At 40.5% G+C, this 23,214-nt stretch overlaps 1 protein-coding gene across 1 annotated transcript; it reads right to left on the minus strand.

Annotated features, from left to right (window-relative positions):
* Window positions 1-1,796: 1,796 nt before the first annotated feature.
* Window positions 1,797-23,118, minus strand: LOC117302500 (A disintegrin and metalloproteinase with thrombospondin motifs adt-1-like). The gene is made up of 11 exons (XM_033786460.1): window positions 23,031-23,118; window positions 13,129-13,375; window positions 12,534-12,799; window positions 11,960-12,241; window positions 10,740-10,826; window positions 6,879-7,004; window positions 5,661-5,783; window positions 4,566-4,727; window positions 3,874-4,044; window positions 3,231-3,437; window positions 1,797-2,742 (listed from the first exon to the last, which is right to left on the minus strand). Exons 3-11 carry the CDS (start codon window positions 12,751-12,753, stop codon window positions 2,573-2,575), a joined length of 1,548 nt encoding a protein of 515 aa, XP_033642351.1. The 5' UTR covers window positions 12,754-12,799; window positions 13,129-13,375; window positions 23,031-23,118; the 3' UTR covers window positions 1,797-2,572.
* Window positions 23,119-23,214: the final 96 nt, after the last annotated feature.

Here is a 23,214-nt window from a genome sequence, read left to right on the forward strand (position 1 = left end):
TCACGCTCACAGACCGTCAATTGGAATTAGTATTGTGCCAGACCTCATGCACATCATGTGCACATTTCTGTTTAACAAAGCTGGCAATAATAATAGTCATTCGTTAATGAGTTAGATAGCTGACATTATCACCAAATTAGAGATTGTTATGAGACGTATGTCTTAAGCCGGTCTTTACTCCACGTTTTGGTTGTGACGTAACTAATTATTTTGTATTACGAAAGAACCATGTATAAACCTAGTGAGCTAGAAGAATATAATTTTATGTGAAGAATCGATTACTTACGGTTTACGGTAATTACTCCACAAGTCAGTGAAAAAAAAACCTCACTTTGCAAAGAGCATGTATGAGCACTAGAAGACTGTTAGACTTTTGATTTGTAAAACGTTGCTAGAAACGATACTACGAAGTAATAATACAGTTTAAAAGGAAGCTATTAAAGATGTGTTCTCCCCAAGTTTTTGATCAATGAAACACTTTCAGCGTAAAACTTTCCTCAGTGGCATTTAAATGTTCAACGTACAACAGATCTATGCAACGTGCATGAGTGGTTCTCCCTTCATTATTTTCCTGCAAATTCGAGGACCAATTAAGCCCAAGTGGTAAACTTATTGTATGCTTATGTTTGAGGAAACACTAAGCCTGCCTTTAAAATAACCATGATAAATTCGCAAGTCCTAGATTACCAATATCCAATTGTCTTCAAATACACAATTTTTTGTGTGCAAACATTACTAAACATTTAGTCTTCAAAAACAAATTAAGTATTAAGTAGTGTATTTTTGTGCTAGTTAATATTTACAATTTGTTGCACCAAAATCTGAGAATGCAAAGGGTTTGTAGATACCATTGTGCAACCATGAATGATTTTCCTAACTCCTTCATGGTACAACCATACATGTAGAAACTTACTCTGTGAGTTGACGAGACATCCACACAAGACGCAAAGCGCAACTATCGCCAGGTTGAGACGTAACATCCTCACACATTGATCTTCAGACGAATTCAGATGACTTAAAGGACCTATTGAACACGGGTCTACTTGATTCTAATTTAAACGAACAGGCTTGTATAAAGATGCGTGTCAACAACACGTGATAATGTCATATCCCAATACCTATATGCCGTGATAAGACAACAGATAAAGAGTATCAAGAGCAAATAGTGGACTCATAATCAGTGGCTCATAATGCTGTATATACTTATGTACATACTTGAAAGTTCATAATATTCACATCGAATAAAAGTACCATCAACACAATTGATACAATGCAGTTCACAACTGAACCTAGGTATTAATAGTTCCAGAGAATCAATTATTTGCATATACACGATGAACTGGCGTGTCTGCGTAACAAGGATCGTACTCCAAACCAAACAGGGCACGATTTCATGGCTCTGCTTACCACCGAGTGCTGCGATTACGATCACCATTCGCCGCTAACGTCTTGCAAGCGCCGAGTTTGTGCTAGTTTTAAAGCGTATGTATAGTAACGTGGAGTACGCACGCACCGAAGCCGTAATTTCCCAGCTCACCCGTGAAATATGCTTGAAGTAAGCACATAGTTCCCTGCTTCCGTAAGCGCCGATTCTGTGCTTACGGTAAGCAGAGCCATGCAAATTGGTGCAGCTCTGATGAAGTGACGTCATTAATATGAACACCTAAATACTTTGGTCGGGGGGATGTTCCCATGGAGGGATCATTGAACTTTACTTGAGTACAACAATAAATTAGTCAAATTATTACACTGTGAGTTGGGTACTGAACAGAAACAGACACGTGAAGGGGCAGAGGTCATACTACGAAGAATAGAGGTCAACCACAGACCTTTTCGAAAAATTACCATTGTGCAAGCGCTAACTAATGAATGAGGTGCATGCTGGTCTAGCTAGGGATCAAACTTGATCACTAGCTAGACCAGCATGTATCTCATTCACTACAGCGCGCGTACATAGTACTTGCGATAAGGTCTATGACACGTCATTTATTTATACAAGTATTACACGTTTTGAACATTTCTACAAGTTGTATGCAACTGTTTACAATGCTTATAATTTGGACACGAAAATCACTTGATTGTCTAACTCGATGTGAATTGCAAAAATACACTTTCATAACACGCTACTCCCCACGGTGTCTGGTGAGCATGACCACGATGCACTGAAAGAAAGAAAAAACATGTTGAAGACCGAATAAAATGTCTCATTAGAGCGACACCTATCGGCAGGAGTAGGGCAGGCATGTACAATGACATGTGCGTAATCATCATCACAACATGTTAAGTTCAACTTTGATGTGAGGGGAAAGTCTGCACAATTTGTTCACTTGTATAGGATTCTACTTTTTTCAAGATTTATCTCTTCAAAAAATTACGCAATTTGACGAAAAATCATATAGGTACGCCGTAGTATGATTAGGTTGGGTGCTTCTTCACTTTCTCCAAACAGATCATTGTTACATTATCGAGGCTCCCGAAAGGTAGAGATGGTCGAGAAAATAAAGTCATGTCTTTGCTGAAAACATCCCGCCATCTCTATGTGTTGGAGACACTAATAATGTTGGAGACGTTGTCAACATTTACTCCGAAGGCACGGTTGTTGCTCCTGGTTAGCCCCGCTGCATCCAGGCCCGAGGGAGCGGCCCTTTGTAAGACACTGACGGGATCGAAGACGCCGCCCTATCCCGCAAGACTGTGAACATGTACTCCAGTGTTCCCATTCACCCCATTTCACACCCATCACTAGAAGGGGGTAAAAACCACATTGTTATTAACGTCCAAGATTGGATTCCACAAAATGGCAGCCCATGTCAATGATTGAAGATAAAGTATCTGTATTTTAATTCAGTCTCTGGACTTCGACAAGCAGATGTTTTTACAATAAACCAGTAATAATAAAGGTAAGTGATGTCTCTTCTGAGCCAATTATTTCTTATAAAGCTGGCATGAAATAACTGAGACTATCCGTAAACAGGATTCCGGTCCATCACAGGTTATACTCTTCTCGCCTGACCCATTTGTACTCTGGTTGGAGAGAAGCAATTAAGCCCGAGGGAGCGGCCCTTTGTCACTTGTAAAAAAACGATAAACGATCGTTTAAGCCAAAAGTGCTCAGTCTACAGGCATTGTGTTCATCAAAACGTTATAATACAGAAAAGGGCAATAATAATTAAGTGACATGTTGTGCCTCTGCGTGCTAGAACGGTAGTTAAACTTGGAAGCAAACCTACAAGCATCAAAGCACGTCTGGAAATCCCTGTCACATTCCCGCATCTCAGTTGGGTTACCATCACAAGGGTTACGGACATCATCGAGAGAGGTCGCCCTACCGCAATGCCGTCGTCGACTTTGTAAACCCGGGCCACACGATGTCGAGCAAAGCGACCAAACGGACCACTGGGACCATCCGCCGTTGACTTTCAGCAATCGCGGGAATACTATAAAAAACACAATATACAAACCTCAAGTGAAAAATTGTTATTACCAGTTTATATTGGTTTTCATTTAGCGCATAGTATCATTGTGGCTAGATCAAGACAACAACTATTTACATCATCTATACATGATCACTATACATAGCACACTGACAGGGAAACTGACTGCCAACATGGCGCGACCGTAGTTAATATTCATGATGACGTCAGGGCCGAGTTTCATAGAGCTGGATAAGAAATTATAGCTTAACAATTTCCTGCTTAGCATAAATGATCAGGATACCAGTCACAAATTCTACATGTGACATGCTATTAATAGTTGGTAAAGCTGTTCTGCTAAGCATCAGTTTATGTGTTTAGCTGATTTTTTGTGATTAAGCAGCTCTATAAATTTCGGCCTAGCGAAATTTGTCAAATTTGCAAAATTTCATATTATAACCTGGGCATTCTGAGCGTGACTCGCAGCCGTTGATTTGGTACATCTCCCCGATGCAGAACAACCCCCCATCGGTAGGTGAGGGGTTATCACATGCCCGGACTTTCTCCCTGTGACCGCCACAAGACTTGCTGCATACAGACCACGGCGACCACTCACCCCATCCACCGTCCACTAAAAATGCAAAGCAAAAGGACACAGTTTTTATTCTAGGGAAGGAAACTGTTTCTGAAAACTAATGAAACCTAACAAAAACCCTTTCAAAAAACTTTAAAATAAAATTGCTATGAACAATGTATGTACATACTGAAAAAATGTGCACGTTCAACGTCATTAGCTGCACGTTTTTTTACGCGAGCAAATACGTGAACATAAACGTCAGATGCCACGTTTTTAGCATACGTAAAGTTACAATTTTTCACATCAGTGCCTATGTGCAGACGTCATACGTGAGCATGCAATAAGCCCAAAGTGGTAACGTCACCCAGAAACAACCAAATCTTCTGACGTTCACGTATTTTGTTCGCGTGACGTGCGTGACGTGCAGATAAACCTCCCTATGTCGTCACTTAAAAAACGGATGGAGACCAACTTTTCGCAGTTTGTTATTTCATGTACATGGTCACACTATCTGCAACCCACAATGGTTGATGGTTCAATAAATAAAATATCATATGCTGTAATTTTAGACGCACCTGGACACGGCTTGCTCTCACATGGCTCGGTGTCTACCGACGGCCCTTCACAAATCATTCCACTCTCCGGGTGGGAGCAGTCACGATAGCGCATGCGCGATGACCTCCCGCATGAACCTAAACAAGAAGACCAGAGTGACCAAGACGTCCATTCGCTGATAGCTGCGGTAGGAATAATCAAAATGAATAGGATTATAGGATTTGAGGCATTGCATGGTGAGGTATCAATGTATATTTGGTTTGCGGTAACACCATGTGTGTATCTACTTGCCAGGTAGAGTTGTTCTTAGGGAAATGTCTTGCTTTATTCTACTGCCGTGGAGTAGATAACCAGGAGACTGACGATGACTAGACGACGATGACTAGAGCAAGCCAGTCGAAACGTTACGATCCTATAAGCTAAAGTAGTAGTCCGGTCTAATTTCTATACCATCCGCCCTGGTAATAGTTAAATAGCAGGACAGTTCTTTTCAGAACTGAGAAGTCTCCCGAACCTCCGATTATCTACTCCACGGCAGTAGAATAAAGCAAGACAGTTCCCTAAGAACAACTCTACCTCGCAAGTAGATACACACATGGTGTTACCGCAAACCAAATATACATGAATAGGATTGTACTGTTTAGTCAGGCACCGTTGCCAATAAACATAGAACTGCTTAAAGACACTGGACACATTTGGTAATATTGTCAAGTACCAGTTTTCTCTCTTGCTGTATCTCAACATAATATGCATAAATTAACAAACCTGGCACACGAAGTTGTGTGCTTTTAGATGCTTGATTTCGGGACCTCAAAATCTAATTATGAGGTCTAGAAATCAAAATTTAAATATTTTAGTGGAAAATTACATCTTTCTCGAAACTACGTTACTTCAGATGGAGCCGTTTCGCACAATAGTTTATACTATCATAAGCTCCCCACTACTCGTTACTAAAGTAAGGTTTTATGCTAAACATTAGTTTGATTACCAATAATTGTCCAGTGCCTTTAAGGCATGTCACATGTCCGGGAATGGTTTGCGGATTGGTTCATGATTATCGACTAATGAGGAATTATCGTTGTCAACTTATTCTAATCATCTTTGTTATTACTTACCTAAGCAATCAAATCCATCGCCAATGAATCCCTCATGACAAATGCACCGGTATGATCCAAGTGTGTTAACACAAACTGCGTTATCGTCACATAGAGCAATGGAAGTCACGCATTCATCAGTATCTATTATAAGTAAGATGTGAAATATTGCATAGTGGTAGACATTGCCTAGTAATCATTCCGATTACACCATAGTACGCCAGGAGTAGGATTCGAAACTTTGTTATGGCAGTTTTGTAAACTTATGGCAGTTTTGCAAACTGATCTATTTTATATTGCCAGTTTTTCTTGTTGTCTTGCATCCATGTTTTGTTTTGTCTTTGTAATTTGGTTTGCAGTAACACCACGTACATGAATAGGATTTGAAACTTTGCATGGTGGAGATACAATCTAGTAAGGTTTGCAGTAACACCATGTACATGAGTAGGATTTGAAACTTTGCATAGTGGAGATACAATCTAGTAAGGTTTGCAGTAACACCATGTACATGAGTAGGATTTGAAACTTTGCATGGTGGAGATACAATCTAGTAAGGTTTGCAGTAACACCATGTACATGAGTAGGATTTGAAACTTTGCATGGTGGAGATACTATCTAGTAAGGTTTGCAGTTACACCATGTACATGAGTAGGATTTGAAACTTTGCATGGTGGAGATACAATCTAGTAAGGTTTGCAGTAACACCATGTACATGAGTAGGATTTGAAACTTTGCATGGTGGAGATACTATCTAGTAAGGTTTGCAGTTACACCATGTACATGAGTAGGATTTGAAACTCACCAATTCGGGAGTAAATAGATGAATATTACATGACGTCATTGACCGCCATCTTTGATGATGCACACATTGTATGCGCTTCGCATGACTCTCCTGAACGAGCGCACATTTCATCAATGATGGCAGATAATGCAAAGAATTTATAATAATCAACTCATCGCCTAAAAATGCGCACTGGGTGTACAAGAATATCACGCGGGAACGTTGACTTTCAAATAACAAGACCAAAAGTATAGTGGTATTTTCCGCTAGCAAAGCCACTTTACTGAAAATGCTGTTAAAAGAAAACAACATTGTGACATTAGTTGAATTGGTCCAATGTGACTAACTCAAAGACAGCTCACTGAAATAGTATTATTTGATTCTGGGGTTTTCGTTTTTAAAACCTCGAGAAATTATTAAAAACAAAACACACATTGGTACCCAGTAAATATAGATACCTTGACAGCCACTGATGCCATCTCCGTGGTAACCCATTGGGCAATCACAGCGGTACGATCCTGGGGTATTCACGCATGTAGAGTTAGGGAGACATCGTCTGGTGCCTAACTGACATTCATCTACATCTGTTACAAAGATTTTGCCATTTTGGAACAATTTATTGCACACAAAACCAGCATCTAACATGTAAAAGGCGAACATTTTATCATGGGAACATTTTTTTATTATTTATTTTTTAAATAAGCTTATTTTTTTGTAACAGACTTATTTTTACTTTACAGTTGCCATCTTTGTACAAAACGCAAAAATATGCTCTAAAATGTGTATCTTCCTAAACAAAGCACAACTTTGTTATCAACGTTTAGTAGGTTATACAATCTATGACGAGTTTAACATTCTACGAATGAACCACACCGAGAGTTTTGCTGGATAAACGGTATGCCGTGTGTATGGTTTGCGGTACACGGTGTGTAGTCAACTTTGTTCTCAACGTTTAGTAGGTTATACCATCTTTTGACGAGTTTAACATTCTACGAATAAAGCACACCGAGATATACTGAATAAAAAATTTTGCTGGATAAACGGTATGCCGTGTGTATGGTTTGCGGTACACGGTGTGTAGTTATTGAATTCATAACATACTTTATGCCGGGTGTATGGTTTGCGGTACACGGTGTGTAGTTATTGAATTCATAACATACTTTTGCCGTGTGTATGGTTTGCGGTACACGGTGTGTAGTTATTGAATTCATAATAGACTTTTGGACAATACTGAATAAACAGTCCTTGGTTTTGTTTTAGAATGTTTTACAGTGGAAATGTTTTAACTTAAAAAGTCATAGTTACCAGCGACGACAGGCACAGTCGTCGTGCTGGTGCATTTGTACAATTCGGATAGGTACATTTGATAGTCAATTTGTTTTAGTATAAAGTGCTGTAACTTAAAATGATGCAAGTATTTGGTTCGATGTAATTTGGTCCCAGAAACAAGTGCAACTTGTTTGTAGAGAATTAACTGACGTCGATAGTTGCGATATTTCAGTTCGGATCGCTACATCATGTTTCATTGGAAACCACAAGGTTTCAAAGTTACGTTCAATATCATAATAATTGATAGAATGTCATTACAAATATTGAGGCGAGAGGTGCATGACAAAGTAAATACCCCATCACAGTGTATAGTGGTTGCAACTCCCTGCTGTACTCAACATAACCTCAGCATCAGTGCTATTGATCAGCTCACATTGGTTCCCTCTCAAGTTGAATGAGCGGCAACGCTGGTCCTTGTGGCAAGCCAGACAGCACTGCAATCTTCCCCGTACGATGAGAGTCTTGAAGGTGTGGTCGAGCAGACAGCGATCGGTAGCGACGATGGAGCAAGTTGCAGACTGGGTCATGATCTCTACAGGGCGTTCACACATCACGTTCTTCAACACATCAGTGCAGCTCCAGCTAGCCCATAGAGGATAGTAAACAGACGCAACGGCACACTTTTCATTATCTCCGATGGGTTTGGTCCATTCCGCACGATACTTCACGTCTTGGGTGTCTCCATTACATTCCCACACCTTGTCACCATCTTCATCCGTACAGCCAATCCACACCCCACGAACGTTAGCCGGAGAAGCCCAAAAAGTACTCCATAAGAAATCATATTCTTCTATTGAGTTCGGTGTAGCCAGGTTTGCCCCAAGACCCTGGCAGCTTTCCAAAGCATCTTGACAGTTGGTCTTTAGAGGGTATAAGCTTTTGTAGCAAGACATTTCCCATAGTTGCCATCCTGCAGGGCAGATACCACAACTTTGAAAAGCAGTGACTTTTCCCAGTAACATGCAGGCAATCACAGTAAAGACAAGCGTTACTGCACGATATTTGCCTGAAGTAGAGTTACTGATGACATCCATGCTGTTATAACGAAAGGCTTTTCTAGATTCCGAAATGTAAACTGTCGTCAGTAGGTTAAATTGCTGAGTAGTTTCATCAAAATGTTCTAAAAACTTCCCGTTAAGTTCGCCTCAGGGGCTCAGTGTTTTATTTTGCACGATTTGTTTCTTTCTCAAGTCGATCAACGTCAATATCATTTAGACACAGTTTACAATGCGTTTAAGTCCTGTTTTGGAGTCTTTGTTGGCAATCGCTGTGCTATCTCAGTATCCAAACACAATGTCGTCTTTAAGGTTGTAAGTTGATTTTCTTCAAGTAATTTAGTTTTCCCGTCAGTATACAAGAAGTTTTAGAGCCGCCTCTGTGTTTCAAACACTGCACAACCAAGAAGTTTTAGAGCCGCCTCTGTGTTTCAAACACTGCACAACCAAGAAGTTTTAGAGCCGCCTCTGTGTTTCAAACACTGCACAACCAAGAGTATGGGGTTGTTTTACATGAGCAGTTCCTTTTAAGCTGTCGTTATTCACCTCACCGCCTAAGTCCACGCCTACGGACCTTTTACTTTAATAACAGTTAGTAGTCTCCTTGATAACATGTAATGAGCAGATTCGCTTCATGTCATTTCATTTAATTTAATTTAGTTGCGAAGGCAAGTACTCTCTCGGGTCAGCGAAACTAATTACTATGATAGCAGTGGACTGAAAACCCCAGCATTTAAAATGACGGATTGGTCCTAGCCGATGACTGGTGAAGGCAAAGAAAGATACCACTGCGCCAACTCGACTCCCCTGTCGGCTCTTATTATAAGTATTAAATTATTGTTATTAAAGGAAGAATTAATGAGTAGTATGTGACCTTGAGATCGCTTGTACCGATATCCAAAGGACATTAAATTATTTTCATTGTCATGATTGATTGTATGTTACTGTAAAGAGCTAAAAAGTTCCATCTAAATGATATTTGCCAGTAGAAAGTGGGAGCTAAACAAAAAATCATATTAAAGAATACTCTTCAATTTTTTCTTTGTCACTTTCTGTTTCTGTTCTTAATTTCTGTTCTTAATTTCTTCAATCTTCTCTCCTAAGCCAGTTGCCAATCTAAGTCTGAATTCCAGAGACCGTACAGTTTGCAGAGAATGAACTCCTTCGGGTTACGAGACAGTCTCGGACCTTCTTCAGTTTGTACAGTACAACTATAGGGAACTGTCTTGGTTATCCCCTTCCAGTAGCATGTTTATTTATTTCATGGTGTTCTACACTACTTAGCCACGCCTACTTGCTATACGATTAAATAACGTTTATGACCCTCTTTTTCTACAACATCCTTTTTGAACAGCATTTGTTTGTTAACTCTAATATATAGCAAATGGCCATTAACGTTAATTGAAGGAGGTTTGTGAAAGTCTACTCGTTTAGTTGCGGACCATTAACTCGTCTCCGATGAGCTCTATACTCTTGTATACGAAATGCAATTACAAGTAATAGCTTCCTTGTGAATGAATTATGGTTATATGTTTATGAAACTTGGTAAAGAAAAACAAGTCGTCTGTCAAAGTGTCCCCAAACATGCCGCTATCCAATGTGATATAGAACAAGATTACATGTCACAACTAATTTAAGATCAGGGCCCAATTTCATAGGGCTGCTAAGCGCAAACAGTTTCTTAGCATGAAATATCTTCCTTGATAAAAACAGGATTACCAGCAAAATTTTTATTTGTTGCATATTGCTTGTTACTGGTATTCAGCTGTTGTTTGCTTAGCCTGAAAATCACACGAAGTTTGGATGGTAATCATGTTTTTCTCAAGGAAGAAATTTCATGATAAGCAGATTTTTGTGCTTAGCAGCTCTATGAAAATGGGCCCTGGTAAGTAAATAAATAAATAAGGAACTGAACAAAAGATAAGCACTTTGTAACTACTTTGGATGCCAAGCGGCAACATTAGAGCCATGCCAATTGATTGAACCATTGCTTACCTTTGCATGCAACATCGGCTAGCTCGTACCCAGGGTTACAAGTACAGGTTCTGTTCGTTGGCAGCCCCTGGCAGGATCGACTCGTATCTGTTTGAATATAAATAAATAGAACATAGGCCTATGCATTAGCCTCTTGTCTCACACAGGGGGTCGGCTACTCCCTTAACCTTGACAGTTTATAGGGGATTTTTGTCCTTGTTATTTTTGTACGTGTTAGACTGGTAACCTGCATGGATAAAAAACAGGTAAATTGCTTTTCAGAGATGAAATTGATTAGGGCCCAATTCCATAGAGCTGCTAAGCACAAAAATTTGCTAAGCATGACATTTTGGCCTTTGAAAAAAACAGGATTTCCAACCAAATTTTCACGTGTTTTTCAGAATAAGCAAAAAACAGCTGAATACCAGTAAAAAGCACTATGCAACAAATAAATTTGGTTGGTAATCCTATTTTTAGCATGCAAGGAAGACATTTCATGCTAAGCAAATTTTGTGCTTAGCAGCTCTATGCAATTGGTCCCAGGTGGATGTGTGGGCTGAGGAGGAGAGTTGGAGTGGAGGGGATCGGCCCCATTTTGAGGAGGCACAGGCTGAGGTGGTTTGGTCATGTGGAGAGAAGGAGGATGCTAACTTGGTCAAGAGGTGTACCAACGTAATTGTGATTATGTTTGTAAGCAACAATAAAACGGTTAGCCACTGTACCGCCCAGCCGCATATAGCGATACACTGTATGCGGTGCGAGGAAACCTCGCTCGCTTGTGTTTGTAGAAAAAAAGGAACATCAAAAGAAAACTCGATAGTCATTAGTAGGTCTACGCATTTGTTAATATCTAAATTTAGTTGTTATAGATCGTTATTAATTTTCCCTTCACAGTTGACTTGTCGAAGCTAATGATGATGAAATAATTTAGCTCTAATGAAAAATAAAACGCTCATTAGTAAACAGGAAACTGTTCTTCATTTATTATGATATTGTCGAAAATTAATGCCTTCGCATTTAATCAGTATGGAGCATTGAGCCAGACAAAAGCCTTGAAAAGCTATTGTGTTCATTTTATCCGTGCACACAAATATTCGCCATAACAATTACCGTAGCCGTTTAACGAGAAGCATTTATTGTTCCCATGAGAACTTGTACTTTTATACAAATATTACCGAAAGGGTAAAAATTGGATTTCAGCAAACTCGGGCGGTGCAGGGACTAAAGGGTTATAAACTTACCTTTCTTAATGAGAAATCTCTGTGAGCCGATAGAAACCCTGCCTGGTACCCCGTCTCTCTTTCCATAAACCGTTCCTATAATCACTGTTCCAAGCAGATCGTCATCCAAGCCATTTATTGTAAGAATCGGGACCACCTCGTGGTCCAGCGGAGTGTTCAGACGAACAACAGATTGGATGGCGCCCTCTATCGCCCAACGATAGTGCGTTTCTTTGTGATGAACTTCTAAGAAGTCGTTTATGTCAATTTTAAGGGGATCTCCCCGAATAAATGGCCCAAGTTCTTTACCAAAAAGGGAAATAAAAGAAGGTAAAACAATTAATTAAAAAGTGATAAACAGCATAAATTGTTCTTTTTTGGTAATGTCTAAACCGCTCAATTCAGCCTATTCAGTGGAGTCCTGAAACCAATTTCATAGCGTTGTCCAGCACAAACTGTTCGACATTGAATACTGTTTGACAAGATGCAGTACTAATTGCCCTGTGTGGCAAGGCCTTTAGGAGTCAGAGGTGAATTTAGTTTTGATGAATTTTACCGGGAAAACTCATGATATACGAAAGTTGAAAATGTTTACCTATTGCTTTCGTCTCAAGAGCAAAGTAGACCATCCTGCTCGACGGATGTAATTTCTCCGTGTTTAGATCGAACACCTCCATGTCATCGATAGTGTACGAATCGTGGTTACTATCATCATCTTTAACTGGACCAACCTCCGCTATAAACAGTGATTCCAACATATCACCGGCCAGCACCGGGGAGAGAGTGAGCGTCTGCCCCGTGCCATCGAGGTGCATGTTCGGCAGGAGATCCCCGGAGAGGCGGTCGAGTCGCTGTCGGAAACTAGGCAGAAATTTCATTTAACATTCAAATCAATTCAATTCAAAATCAGTATCAGTTTGATACTACACGTCTAAAGATAAACAAGATACATTGTATTGTGCACAACATATAATTATTGCAGACAATAATAATAGGCATATATAAAAAATGAAAATCATCTTTCGTTTTTTCCCTCAACATGATAATGTTTTGACTAAACATTTTGAGATTTGTATGCCTAATATCCATAAGCAAATGTTACAGTACATGTGCCTATAGTTCCCACATCTCCTCAATCAGGCAATTTCTTGAAAATATAGATGTAATTATTTTGTTTTCATTTTGTTTACCTGTGAAAATGTGGCGAAAGACCATCGTAATACTTGTACCAGACGACTCTCTGCACGCCCCGTTCGCTTTCATCAAGGGATTGTACCCACCCGTCTTCGTCCACCCCACCGTCCGTGTCGGGCTCCTTGGCGACCGCATCGACGGGCAGGGCCACCCGGCCCCCAACCGCAGCGGACACGACACAAACCTGCTCCCCACGGAACTCACACTCCGCAGAATCGGATATTGATAGAACTAGCACAGGGTCTAAATTAGACAAGACAGTACAAAAAACATGATTTAAAAGTTGGCAAAAGATGCTTTAAAGAAGAAGATACAAAAGTACATGGGATGTTGCAACACCAAAATATGATTTAATTAAAAAATTGCTAAGTAGGCTAATGTTTTTTTAAAACTCCTTGGAACTGTTAGGCCTATTTGAAGAAAACAAAACTTACTACCGAAATTGCTCATTTTAAGTTGGAACTGACGAGATTTTTAAAACAGAATAAAACAAGATTTAAAAGGTTTGCAAAAGTTGTTTTTAAAAAATACCCTTGGTAGGCCTATTTAATAAGAAAAACGAAGGCTACATACAAATTTTTAAAAACAATAGTTTTATAAGTAAACAAAATTAATAAGACTTAAAAGTTGGAAAAAGATGTTTAACTTGGTTTTTAAAAATTGATATTTGAAAAAAACTGTACCCACCTTCAGCCTGAAATGCTGGTCCGATTCTTGCAATAATTATACAGAGTCCAATCAGAATTAAATTGATTTCTATGCTGGAAAACATTTTGCTTTCATATTTAAAATAAAAAGGAGCAATAAAAAAGTCTTGGCTATATCTAGAACATACACTAGGCACGCGGGCTGCTGTAAGCGCGTTCAGTTTTCGATAAAACACGCGCAGCAAACGCGTTTTAAAAACAAGCGCGCCAAATGAACGCTCCTTTATGTCAAACCAAGAACGCGCAACTAACAACATGCAAATACGCACACGTAATAATAACACACAGAGAAAGTAATCATTACAAATGGCGTCCATCTTTCGTTCTGCTTAATTTTGTTGCTGGAGAAGTCTTTTGAAAGTTAGAGCGACAGGTCTTGAAGAATGGTTTTCATCAGAAGAACGTCATGACTTTAGGATGGGGGCGTACACAGGAGTTAAAACTATAGCTATTTGCATCGTATTGCCCTTGATTTTGGGTGAGTTAACAATTTGGTTTTAACGTATGATATACTATTGTTATGTATGCAACATCAGTAAGTTTCGTTGTTCCTGTTTGACAAATGAAATTTGGGAGGGTTGCGGTTAGAAACGTATTTTCATGAAACATGTCAGTCGTTGTTTTTAATCGATTGGATCTATTCTGATCAGAAATTGTACTCAGCATTAATTCTTCGTCGCATAAATGTAATGATACAAATAATTATGCAGTTCCCTTGAAAACTGTTTGCAAGAGACTGAGAGGCTTCATTCTGACTGATTGCATCATCGCAATGGTATCATGAGTGGTTATGTTTTAAAACATTTAAACATTTTTTATATCGTATGTATTTTCTCGTGTAGGAAAATATTGTCTGTTTGAACTACCTGTTAATTATTCACTTGTTTTAAAGGCAGTGGACACTATTGGTGATTACTCAAAATAATTACTATCATAAAACCTTACTTGATTACGAGTAATGGGGGGGGGGGGGGTTGATAGTATAAAACGGCTCCCTCTGAAGCAATGTAGTTTTCGAGATAGAAAGAATTTTCCACGGATTTGATTTCGAGACCTCAAGTTTAAAATTTGAGGTCTCGAAATCAAGCATCTGAAGCACACAACTTCGTGTGACAATGGTTTTCTTTTTCTTTCATTATTATCTCGCAACTTTGACGACCGATAGAGCTCAAATTTTCGCAGGTTTGTTTTTTATGCAAATGTTGAGATACACCAAGTAACAAGACTAGTCTTTGACATTTACCAATAGTGTCCACTGTCTTTAATCTTCGGAAATAACTCTTTGTTGGCATGGGTCGTCCGGGGCAAGGCAAAAGTAAAACAAAAACGTTCATCAAAAGGATGTGCCCTCCCAAGTATGCAGGCTAAATCTTTTGGTTATAAGGATACATTGTAAGGATAAGTTTCGTTTTCAGTCTAGCCTTCTCGATATTTATTTTATCCCTCGTGATGAACTTTGCAAATTGCAAATGGAAAAGTTCATCGCTAATAAAAAAAGGTAAAACTTCATTGCACACTCCAAAACTATATATAGTTGTGAAATTGATTTAGTATTAAAATCATCTCAATCAAATGTAATGGATTTGGTATTGTATGCATACGTTGGGATACACCAAGTGCGAATTCTGGTCTTTAACAAAAATTACCAAACGTGCCCAGTGCCTTTAATCGTCATGATGTTATCTATCAGAAAACACAGCTAAATTTGTTTATGTTTTTCATTAGTATCTTCAAATCTGCCACCATTTTTATCCACGTCACGATCACTAATGTATCATTTCAGCTAATGCACAATACGGAGCATGGTCAACTTGGTCAGAGTGTCTCGAAATAGGCACATTCCACAACAACGACGTAATCATGAGTTCACATCGATCCAGGTCATGCAGAGAAATTCATCAAAACACAGCTGTCAACAAAACTGGTTGCAATGAACTGCATTTTGAGATCCGAGCATGTGAACAATGCCAGAACTGTAACAAGGGGTCTACTCCAACCACGAACCAACATGAACTATCACTTACCGTGAACGCCGAAGAACTAGAAGAATATAACAAAACGACTGCCGATGAACAGCTCAACATAACCCACCAAGAAAACCACTCACGCCAGTCGAGAGCAGCGGATCTGTTTTCATTTTTAAGTGGCAGCCCGGGCCGTCAGGGCAAAAGCAGATCGTCTCAGACAGCCGAAAACTCTCAAGACTTTCGTCAACTTCTTAGTCAGGCGGGCAGGAAAAAGATAGACAAAACTTCAGACGAACACTTCAACTCACTTTGGGACCTTGTTCAACAGATTCCAATAGATGAAACAAAAGCCAAGACCCAGTCAACCCCAGGTTTAGAGACACAGAGCGAAGCTATTCCCGAGTCCGATGCCTTTCTGAAACTTTTAGGTGACACAATCAAAGAATCGGTTGATAAAAATAAACAGGTCAACCCAAAGGAACTGGACGACATAGGAAACCTGATCAACGAGGCAGAAGAAACTGTTGACAACACTCAGCTATCACAACATTTGGACGATTTGAATAAACTAGTAAGGCTAGGTGAAACTACTAGCGTACTTCCAATAACAGAAGAACATCTTACTGAACAACTCACGACACCCAAAGTCTCAACAACAGTGACGGTCAAGCCTGAGACAATGCCACCAACGACAGATGAATATAAAGAGCAGACGACAACTGAAGTTCCAACAACAGTGACAGTTAAGCTTGAGACAATGCCACCAACGACAGAAGAGCAGACGACAACCGAAGTTCTGACAACAGTGACAGTCAGGCCTGAGACAATGCCACCTACGACAGAAGAGCAGACGACAACCGAAGTTCTGACAACAGTGACAGTCAGGCCTGAGACAATGCCACCTACGACAGAAGAGCAGACGACAACCGAAGTTCTGACAACAGTGACAGTCAGGCCTGAGACAACACTTCTTACGACAGAAAAATATCAAGAGCCGACGACAACCGAAACAACAACTAGTCTCAGTAAGTTCACGACTGTGGCTGCTACTGAGGAGGTAGCAACAGAGGAATTGGAAACAACATCCACACCGATTACAACACCACGGGTGCTTACTCTAACCTCTCGTGTGGAAACACAGAGTGAAGGGATACCCGGACCGGAAGATTTTCTGAAACTTTTTGGCGAAACGATTAAAGAATCTGTGGATAAACACGAAAAGGTCAACCCGGGGGATCTAGAAGACATAGGAAACTTGATCAACGAGGCCGAAGAAACTATTGACAACACTCAGCTATCACAACATTTGGACGATTTGAATAAACTAGTAAGGCTAGGTGAAACTACCGCTTTCCTCCCAACAACAGAAGAACATCTTACTGAACGACTCACGACAACCGAAGTTCAAACAACAAGGACAGTCAAACCTGAAAGAATACCACTGATGTCAGAACCCATGACAACTCTAATGCCAGAGATTCAAACAGAACTTACATCCTACGCACCCATGACCCTTCCACAACATCAAACAACTGGGGTAGTAATAAGACAGACTACTCAGCCGACAAATTCAGAAGGACCTCCCACCCAAGCTAAGGTGACCCACGGCAATGTGCAAGAGGACTTTCTAAAACTCCTTGATGAAACCTTTAAGGATGCGGATACAGCCCACCATACACCGAACCCTAATGATCTACAAGACTTCCAGGATTTGATCGAAGTAGCTGAGAAGACGATTGATAATGAGCAACTATCTGAGAGCCTTAACCAGCTGGGTCAGATTCTGAACCCGGTGGAACTGCCGACTACCAAAATGACAACAGAAGTTGAAGCATCACCAACAACAGTTTTTGGCGAGGATTTGCTGAACTTGATCGACAAAGCAGGGATGGGAAATGACTCTGAGACACAAGAAGCATATTTAAATAACATGCTTGATGAAATAGGCAATTTGTCTGAAAGCAAAGTGTCCGAGAAGGACCTGGATCTCATCAAAGAACTCTTGCAACTTGGTGGAGGAATACACACTACTAGTACCCCACAGTCGGAAGCAAGCACCATCAAACCGACAATTGTTGGGCAATACCTCTTGGAATTTCTCAACAAGACAGGTGTAATCAATCCAGAAGATATTCAAGCAGAATTCAAGAAAGAATTTGGTATATTGGATCAATTTCTTGTTGATCATAATGTAAAACCGGACGAAGAAGTCAAAGATATCATCAATAAAATCGGTGGTCTTCTAAGAACAACCCCACCAACAACCACGGCAGCAACAACAACTCTTCCTGTGCCCCGTACAACAAGAGAAGGAGAAGCACTTCTAGGTCTTATTAAACAACTAGAAGAAACAGAAAAGAAACACGAGGAGGAAAACAATCGCCAAGTCCAAAACTTGGAAGATCTTTTTCAAGGCGTTGGTGAAGCAGACCAGGACATTTTCAGCCATGAGCTCAACCATCTCAACCAGTTGTTTAATCCTACCACAGAACCAATGGTGACAACAGTGCAGACTGTTACCAGAGATAAAGTGTTGGCATTTGTGGACGAGATCGCGGGGCTTCCAGAAGAGGAGTCGCAGAAAAGCAAAGAGGATATTGCCAATATTAATCAAATCTTCGAAGGTCTTCAAGAATCAGATGGTGATGTTCTTGATAATGAAATCCAACAGTTGATGGGGCTATTAGCACCTACTAAGATCACACCTACTAAGCTGCTTACAACTGAACCATACAAAACCACAGCAAAGATGGCAGGAGAAGAACTCATCAATTTCATTGACGAGTTTGATGAAACTAAACCCAAAACAGGGGAGACAAATAAAGATCAAATTCAGAGCTTCGAGCAGCTCTTCAAAGAGGTGAAAGAAACAAACAAAGACATCTTAAGCCACGAGATAAATCATCTTAACCAGTTATTCAATCCTTCAACCATGACCATGGAGACATCAGCCATCCCAACTAAGAATGTACTTGACTTCGTCGACAGATTTATTAAACTTACACTGAATGAAACATTGACGAGTCGAGCAGAGGTGAACAATCTTGACGATCTGTTCCAAGCTCTCAATGAATCTGACGAGGCTGTTTTAAGCGATGAAATCAATCAGCTACTTGGATTGCTGATGCCAACCTCAGCGACGACGGTTGCACCACCAACAACGACCCTCTCTGGACAGTACTTGTTAGACTTGTTTAATAAAACTGAGTTGATCAACAAGGAGAAACTACTTGATGAGTGGGGCAACGATATCAATCTGGTCGATGGTATTCTGGAGAAGGTTCCACTGCACTTAAATGAGGACCTTCTTAACAACATTGGTAACCTGCTTAAGGAAAAGACTACACCATTCCCGGCTACTACAGAAGCCAGCGAGACAAAAGAGCAACAGTTGCTGGACTTGATGGAGACTCTGGGCAAAATGAAGCTCAAAGTCTCAGATAACAATTTGATCGAGGTCCAAGCGTTGGAGGAGATATTCAACACATCTATGGGTGAGGATAAGGATAAGTTGATGGAGGATTTAGCTCACCTTCAGTCAATCTTGAGTCCTGAGACACAGCCATTGACAACGTCAGGAGTTGGTCTCCTTGATTTCATAGATGGAATTCGGGAAACAGAGAAGGACAAACTAGAAGGCGAACAAGGACTACAAGATATCCAGGATGTTCTCGTGGAAGTTCTTGAGCCAAATGAAGAAGACATGCTGGCAGCAGAAGTGGACCATCTCGCACAGTTATTCATGCCTACTGTAGTCCCAACCACTGCTTATGTATCAACAGTAGAACCGACAATCGAAGGCAAGTACATATTGGATCTTCTCCTCGGAGTTGAACAGATTAATGGGAGTAAACTGTTGAAAGACCTCAAAAACGACGAAAGCCTCGTCAATCAGTTTGTAAACACTGGTAAAGTAAAGTTTGGAGATGACCTTGAAGAAGCGATTGGTCAAATTGGGATGCTGCTGGTCAAGAAAACAACCGGAGCACCAGCAACCACTGAGGCCAACAGCAAGTTGATCTTAGATCTGATAGACACTTTAGGCAAAGAAAAGGTTCAGGCTATTCAAGGAGTACAAGATATCCAGAATGTACTTGTGGAATTTCATGAACAAGATGGAGAAGACATCTTGGAAGCAGAAGTGGACCGTCTCTCAAAGATATTCCTGCCTGCAACCACTACCTCTGTGCCGACAACGCAACCAACCGTCGGACGCAAATACATTTTAGATTTTCTCCTGAAAGCTGGACAGGTTAATGCCAGCGAATTGATTAAGGACCTGAGAAACGACAAAAGCCTCGTCGATCAGTTTGTAGAAACTGGTAAAAGAAAAATGGGAGATGATCTCCAGGAAGCTATCGATCAAATAGCGTTGCTACTGAGCAAAAAGACAACTGAAACACCAGTATCAACATCAACAACAACCACTGAGGCTGGCAGTCAGTTGTTCCTAGATCTTATAGATACTCTAAGCAAACAGAAGCTTCAGGAACTGCAAGGGGAACAAGATATCCAGGATATTTTAGGAGAAGTGCGGGAAGAAGACGCAGAAGCTATCTTGGAGAAAGAAGTGGAGCACATTGCCGATTTATTTTTACCGACTGAAAGTGAACTGTCGTCTACACAACCCCCAACAACTACGCCGTACCCGACAGTCGGAGGCATGTACATACTAGACTTCCTGCAACAAGTTGAACAAGTTAACTGGAATGAATTGAAAGATAATTTCAATGACGACAACGCCGTCCTCAATCAGTTTCTAGAAACTGTTCGGCTTGGAGACGACCTCGAGCAAGCCATCGGCCAGATTGGGATTCTCATGAGAACAGAAACAACCAGTGAGGTGCCGGAGACAACAACATCAGAACAACCAGCTGGGTTGAGCACAGACCTCTTGAAATCGCCCCGACCAGACTCTGAGCTATTCCTTGATCTAATTGCTGATCTCGGGAAGACTAAAGCAGAGTCTGGAAACGAGAATCTTCTGGTGATACAACATTTACAAGAAATATTTGACAAAGAGAAAAACCCGACTGGTGAAATTTTAGATGTGGAGTTGGATCGTCTGAACCAACTGTGGGGTCCAACAGAGACGGCTTTGGTTACACCGCCGCTGAAAACAACTATGGCTCCCACAACGAGGGTTAGCGGTGAGCACATCCTTGACCTGTTTGACGAGATGGCTGAGATCACAAAAGATCAACATGGGTTGGACAACAAAGGCCTCAGTATTATCAATAATATGTTGAAAGGAGTTCTCAATGAGACAGATCGTTTCAATCTCAATGACGAAGTCAAACACCTGCTGGGCCTGTTACAGCCTGAAGAAGTACAAGGCTCAAATTTAGGTCCAACTGAAGAAGTGACGACACATCTGGAAGGCTTTGAGGTGACTTCAGTGGAGACTAAGAATGACCAAGAAGCCCTGTTTGACCTCCTATCTGGCCATTCGATGTTCGAGAACAAGCTGAGAGAGGATACGGATGAAGTTCAAAACATTGTAGATTTATTTGAGAACTTGAAGCAGACTGACAAAAACCTCCTTGCCAACGAGATAGCTAAACTCAAGAACAGTCTCCAATACAGTGAGCCAACCACCCCGGTAGTTCCAACAAGTACAGAGGAAACAACACCAACAACTCTTCAACTACCTTACGCTGGTTCTACATTATCGACTGAAGTGTCGCCAAACTTCACAACTCACGCGGGCGAGGAAACTTTCCTGGATAATCTTCGATACCTCGTCGGTCGAATAAACACGGATCTCCCCTGGGACGACATGCAACGAGTGGGGGCGCTCTCCAGGGAGCTGGATAAAGATGCGGAACAGAAAATGAAGGAACAGTTCGGCTTTGTCAAAGACATCATGCACGACGTCGGCGAAAGGGAAAAAAGCACTCCTAAAACATCGCGCGTGACCACCACCACCTTGATGCAGAAAGTAACCGCTACGGCGCATGCGTCAACAACTACCAACATGATGACGTCAGCTATAAACCCAACAGCAGCTGTAGTGGTTAAAGAAACGACTGAAGGAGTACTGGTTAAAGAAACGACTGAAGGAGTGGTGGTTAAAGAAACGACTGAAGGAGTAGTGGTTAAAGAAACGACTGAAGGAGTACTGGTTAAAGAAACGACTGAAGGAGTACTGGTTAAAGAAACGACTGAAGGAGTAGTGGTTAAAGAAACGACTGAAGGAGTAGTGGTTAAAGAAGCGACTGAAGGAGTACTGGTTAAAGAAACGACTGAAGGAGTAGTGGTTAAAGAAACGACTGAAGGACTGGTAGCGACTCCTGAGATTTCAAGTGAAACCACAGTAAGAGTTGGAACGACAACTAAAATGTCAAGTGAGTGTTTTGAACTCTTATTTATGAAGTTTTACTTTTAAGCCATTCCAAGCTAAGCTGTGAGACATATCGTGTATTGTAAAAAAAAAAGTATCAAAATGCCAAGATTGATCTAAAGTACGGATAAATCTTAACTGCTTCGAAAAGTGTGTTGTTTTAAAATATAAATCATTATGGTAATACCGACAACTCATCTTAAGATTTAAGTTGGTGTTTTTGTTAAATCGAGCCCTACTTGGTTTGCACATTAAATTGTTGTTTTGAAAATTTAGTGGAAATTTTCAAGAATGTGACAACAAAATTAATGCTTGTAACGACAGGGACAATAAACAAATTGTTGTTCAAGCAAAATACTTCAAAAACCCATTAAAGCCATTGGACCCTTTCGATAAACAGTATTTTCCAAGGCCCACACTTCGTGTATCACAACTTTTATATAAAATAACAAACCTGTGAAAATTTAGGCTCAATCGGTCATCGGAGTCGGGAGAAAATAACGGGAAAACCCATCCTTGTATCCGCACGTTTCGCCGTGTAATGACATGTGTTTAAAATAAATCCGTAATTCTCGCTATCGAGAATTGATTTTGTTTTACCGTTTTCTCAAAAGGTAAAGCATTTCATGGAATAATATTTCAAGGCAAGTCTTTCACCATTGCCTTCTGTAAACCCTATAAGTTATTTGTAAATCTGTGAACTTTTATTTTGTTTCTGTACCGAAAGGGTCAAATGGCTTTAAGTGGAAAAAGTATTAACGAGAATGAAGTTTTCGCCGAGCAATCTCAAAAAAATCTTCAAATATTGAGCCTTAAAATCATTTAAAGTGATATTGTTTTCTACTTGTTAAAAGCACCTTCAGCAACCACATTATACTCACCAGTTGACCGGTGGACGGAGTGGTCGTTGTGGGGCGATTGTTCATCTACCTGCGGCCTGGGTGAACAGTCACGTAGCAGAGATTGTCGTCTCCTCATCGAGGGTCTCGCAATACCGTCTACTAACTGCGAAGGTAGCCCAGCTGAAACAATGGGCTGTGACATGGGACAATGTCCAGGTAAAGT

The sequence above is a fragment of the Asterias rubens genome, chromosome 18 (assembly GCF_902459465.1).
Source record: "Asterias rubens chromosome 18, eAstRub1.3, whole genome shotgun sequence".
NCBI lineage: Eukaryota > Metazoa > Echinodermata > Asteroidea > Forcipulatida > Asteriidae > Asterias > Asterias rubens.